Raw genomic sequence first — 3,861 nt, 5'->3', positions numbered from 1 at the left:
CCTAACTCCGGTGGGCATGGGAATCATCTGGAATGCTTGTTTCCAATGCAAATGTTGGCGGCCCCATTCTGAGGGCAATGGCGTGGGGCTGGGAATCTGCATGTTCCATGCCTTTCTTGGGGGGTAGCCAGAGGTGCAGAGGTTCTGAGGTGCTGAAACCTCGTTGGACCTTTCCTTCAGGCTCGGACATGACAGCGACTTTCAGTCTACAAGGCACGTGACTGGGTTTAGCATCCGAAGACTTCGATTCAAATCCTGCCTCTGCTGTGTCTTAGCTCTGGGACCTCTGGGACCAGTCTCTAGGTCTCCTCCTGCACACACATGGCCATCAAATCGATGCCGACTCGGTGACCCTATAGGACAGATTAGAACTGCCCCTGTGGGTTTCGAGACTAACTGCTCATGGGAGTGGAAAGCCTCAACTTTCTCCTCCACCTGTACCGCGGGGTCAAAATCTCAGCCTGCAGACCATACTGAAGTTCAGACCAGAGTTAGGAAGGAAGGGGGTGTGGACACGGAAGGGGCGGAGCATGTGAAAGGGGTGCCAGCCATGCAGTGACTCTTAGACCCTGTATCTCTGATGCACCGGGAATCCCCTTTATCCCGGGACAGTAAACAAAGCCTCTGGGTGGATTTGCTTATCTCCCTTTGATGTCTGTTCCTGGCCCTTTGGGGACAAGGGAGGGTTTGAAGCCTGACAGGCATGGGGGGTGGGGGGCAGCCACTGGCCCTGGACTGACTGGACTCCCTGTGCTGGCCCTTCAGGTCAAAGTGTGGTTCCAGAACCGGAGGATGAAGTGGAAGCGTGTGAAGGGGGGCCAGCCCACCTCCCCAACGGGGCAGGACCCTGAGGACGGGGATTCTGCAGCTTCTCCAAGCTCGGAGTGAGATGCTCTGTGGAGACCGAAAAACTGAGGACTGAGCCTCCCGCCCCCTGCGCACCCCCAATCCCACGCCCCTATTGCCCGCACCCACCCCAGGGTGGCCTCCCCACATTTCCTAGTGCCCAGCATTCCTAAAGACCCTGAAGTTTCCCAAGAAACTGTTCAGCAGGGTTCTGGCTTTAGGAGCCCCGGGGGAGGGCCTTCTGATTCCCACAATTCTGAGCTATCTCCCAGTTCCTACTCATGTGAATCCAGGGACCAGCTCTGGGGGACGCAGCCTCTGGGGGTGCCACCTGTACCCTCTCCTGCCATCTTTTTCCTATGCAGTCTGGCCAGCTAATGCCTTATGACAGAGAACCTTCCAGAAGGAAAGAAATGACCGAGACCCTCCATCTGCAGGGCTGCCTCTCCTCTTTGGAGTGAAGGTTTTCAGTTTAGGTTCTCCGGGGGAGGAGGGTGGAGGACAGAAACCCAGCTGCAGCGCCCAGGAAACCCATCCCTGTCCCAAGTTTATTGGCTGTGAAGTGGGCGGCCTTACGAGGTTGATTGAGAGAAGACAGAAAAATCGCGTGGTGTAGAGCTCCCTGGCCCCCAAACAGACCTGCTGACCGTAGCTTGACTGAGTGGGTGGGATGGCATCTGAGGACAGCACCGGGTCCCTCAGCATCAATTCAGCACTCGAGCCGGCCCGGAGCACTGGAGTCGTGATCCTGTCTAACTCCAGTTTCTAGATTGAAAACCTACCCGATGCCAACCCTCTTGAGCTTGGTAAGTGGCCCTCAACTTCCGGAGGGCGTTCTGAGGATGCCAGCCGCATCCTGGGGCTGGGTGAGGACTTAGAAATGGGAACCCTCGCCGGGAAGGTTCTCGGGCTCTGGTACCCCGGTTTTCCAAGGACTCTGACTGCAGTGGGAAGAAGTCCCTCTTCCTCCACAGGGTGCATTTTAGCCTATTGGAGCGCACCAGCGCTTTGCAGTGGACATTAACCTAAAGGTTGGCAGTTCGAACCCACCCTGTGGCACGGGTCCAAAAAGGCCCGGACATCTGTTTCCGTGCAGATTACAGCTAAGAAAGCCCTAAGGAGCAGTGCTGCTCTGTAACACGCCAGGCCGCCCGGCTTAGAATTGATTTGATGGTGTCAGGTGGTATGTTCCTCAAAGGTTGTAACTGTGGAAGTGACCATGAGGGATGGGCAGGTGGGAGCACTGCCTGGCCCTCAGCTGCTCTTCCGGGGATGACCCTGCTGATGACCAAACTGCGTGGGACAACTGAAACCTGGGACTGAGAGCCCCCGCCTGCCTGACCCCAGCTTCTAATATCAGTGGGCCTTGAGTCATCCAGCGTGTGGACTTCTTGCATATTAATTTAATCATCCCCATGTAAAAATGGCCCCACTGCCCATCCCAGAAGGACAAGCCTGGTGGGAAATGATTGGCTAAATGAGACGACTGGTTAGTGCATGTGTTGTGTTTTTTCTTCCCTAACTCATAGTTCCTATATTTTCTTAAGATTGCATCAAGTTAACTGTGCAAGGTCAACTCACTTTGTAAAAAATATTCTTGGAGAAATAAAATCAACTAAAAAACAATGTGTGCGGCCCTTTTCCTTTGGCCGCTGAGAACCACACTCTGGTGTGTCCTGTTTTGTCCCTCTGATAGGTCACCTGACAAAGTCCAGGAGGAACAGGAAAGGTGTGTGTGTGTGTGTGTGTGTGAGAGAGAGAGAGAGAGAGAGAGAGAGAGAGAATCACCCAATCTCAGTTGGGTTCTTAAAAAAAGTGAGTGCAAATATAATCATTGCCAAAAAAATTTTTTTTTTTCATGGGGATGGATATCTTCAATTCCCCTTATAAAGACTTAACTGTCAGTCTCCCAAATGGCATAGTGGTTACAGGTTGGGCTGCTAATCACAAGGTCGGCAGTTCAAAACCACCAGCTGCTCGGCGGGAGAAGGAGGAGGCTTTCCACTCTCGTAAAGAGTTAGTCTCGGAAAGCCACAGGGGTATTTCTGCCAATGAGTGTCCAACTATAGAGTGTCCATGAGTCGGAAATGACTCAATGGAAGAGAGAGTGACTCAGTTTCCCTTAGGGTTTCTCAAAGCGTCAGAGTCCTGTGCACAGAAGATGAGTTCTTTTTTTCTAGGACCAGGATCTTTCACGTAAACGAACCATCCTTACTTGTGAAATTCCGAGTTTGGAGATGATTGATTTATTTAAGCACAGAACAAAATATACCAAGAGTAATAAAAGTGACCTGGGTGGGAGTCACCAATCCTGTATCTTTTTAATCGGGACAATACTTATCTCACCAAGATGTCGACAGTGGATAAAACAGGACCGAGGACAGGGGAAGGCAGGATGCAGGAGAGAAGAGGTAGCCCTGCTCCGGTCTGAAGCCACACGAGAGCAATTGAGAGAGAGGAGGCCAGGTGTGAGCATGGCTGGGGGTGACATCATCAGGAAATCATGCCCTCCAGAAGCAAGGTGGCCAAAGAAGGAGTTCAACCAAGGTCTAGGTTCAAAGCCAGGCAAGCCAGACACACCCACAGGCGTTCATTCCAACACACTGCCAACTGGACACTCGACTCCCTTGCCTTTTGGGACTTGGCCTCTCCTGGGGAAAAGGCTTCCCCCCCAAAGGCCCCGTCTCTGTCTCCCACGCAGATCCTTCACCGAATACGTTTGTCCCTGTGGTTGGTCCCCAAGCGTCCCCTCTTCTGCACAACACCGTTTCCACTCTTCGCTCTCCCCAGAGGATCCCACTCGCCTACACACTCACCTCCCCCGCTCTGTGCTGGGTGCTGTCCTAAGAGCTTTACATGAATGTGCCAGTTAAGTGATCTTAACAATCCTAAGAGTTACACTATCATTGGCAGTTTACAGATGAGGCAACCATGGCAGAGGGAAGGTAGGTAAATCGCAAGGTTTTAGAGCCAGTAAGTGGCGCGTGATGCTGGACACCATGCCAATGGTGTTAT

The 3,861-nt window shown here is 52.6% G+C and overlaps 1 protein-coding gene across 1 annotated transcript in view; it reads left to right on the top strand.

Annotated features, from left to right (window-relative positions):
- The window catches only part of MEOX1 (mesenchyme homeobox 1), a 15,091-nt gene extending 14,240 nt beyond the window's left edge, over window positions 1-851 (top strand). Inside the window, exon 2 of the mRNA XM_004707202.1 lies at window positions 766-851. Coding sequence (XP_004707259.1) covers window positions 766-851 — 86 coding nt within the window. The remainder of the gene's footprint in view (window positions 1-765) is intronic.
- Window positions 852-3,861: the final 3,010 nt, after the last annotated feature.

The sequence above is a fragment of the Echinops telfairi genome, unplaced genomic scaffold (genome assembly GCF_000313985.2).
Source record: "Echinops telfairi isolate 266 unplaced genomic scaffold, ASM31398v2 ScPeMD7_7458;HRSCAF=8496, whole genome shotgun sequence".
NCBI classification, from domain to species: Eukaryota; Metazoa; Chordata; class Mammalia; order Afrosoricida; family Tenrecidae; genus Echinops; species Echinops telfairi.
Note: the sequence above shows the minus strand (reverse complement) of the source record. Positions and strands in the feature narration are given on the sequence as shown.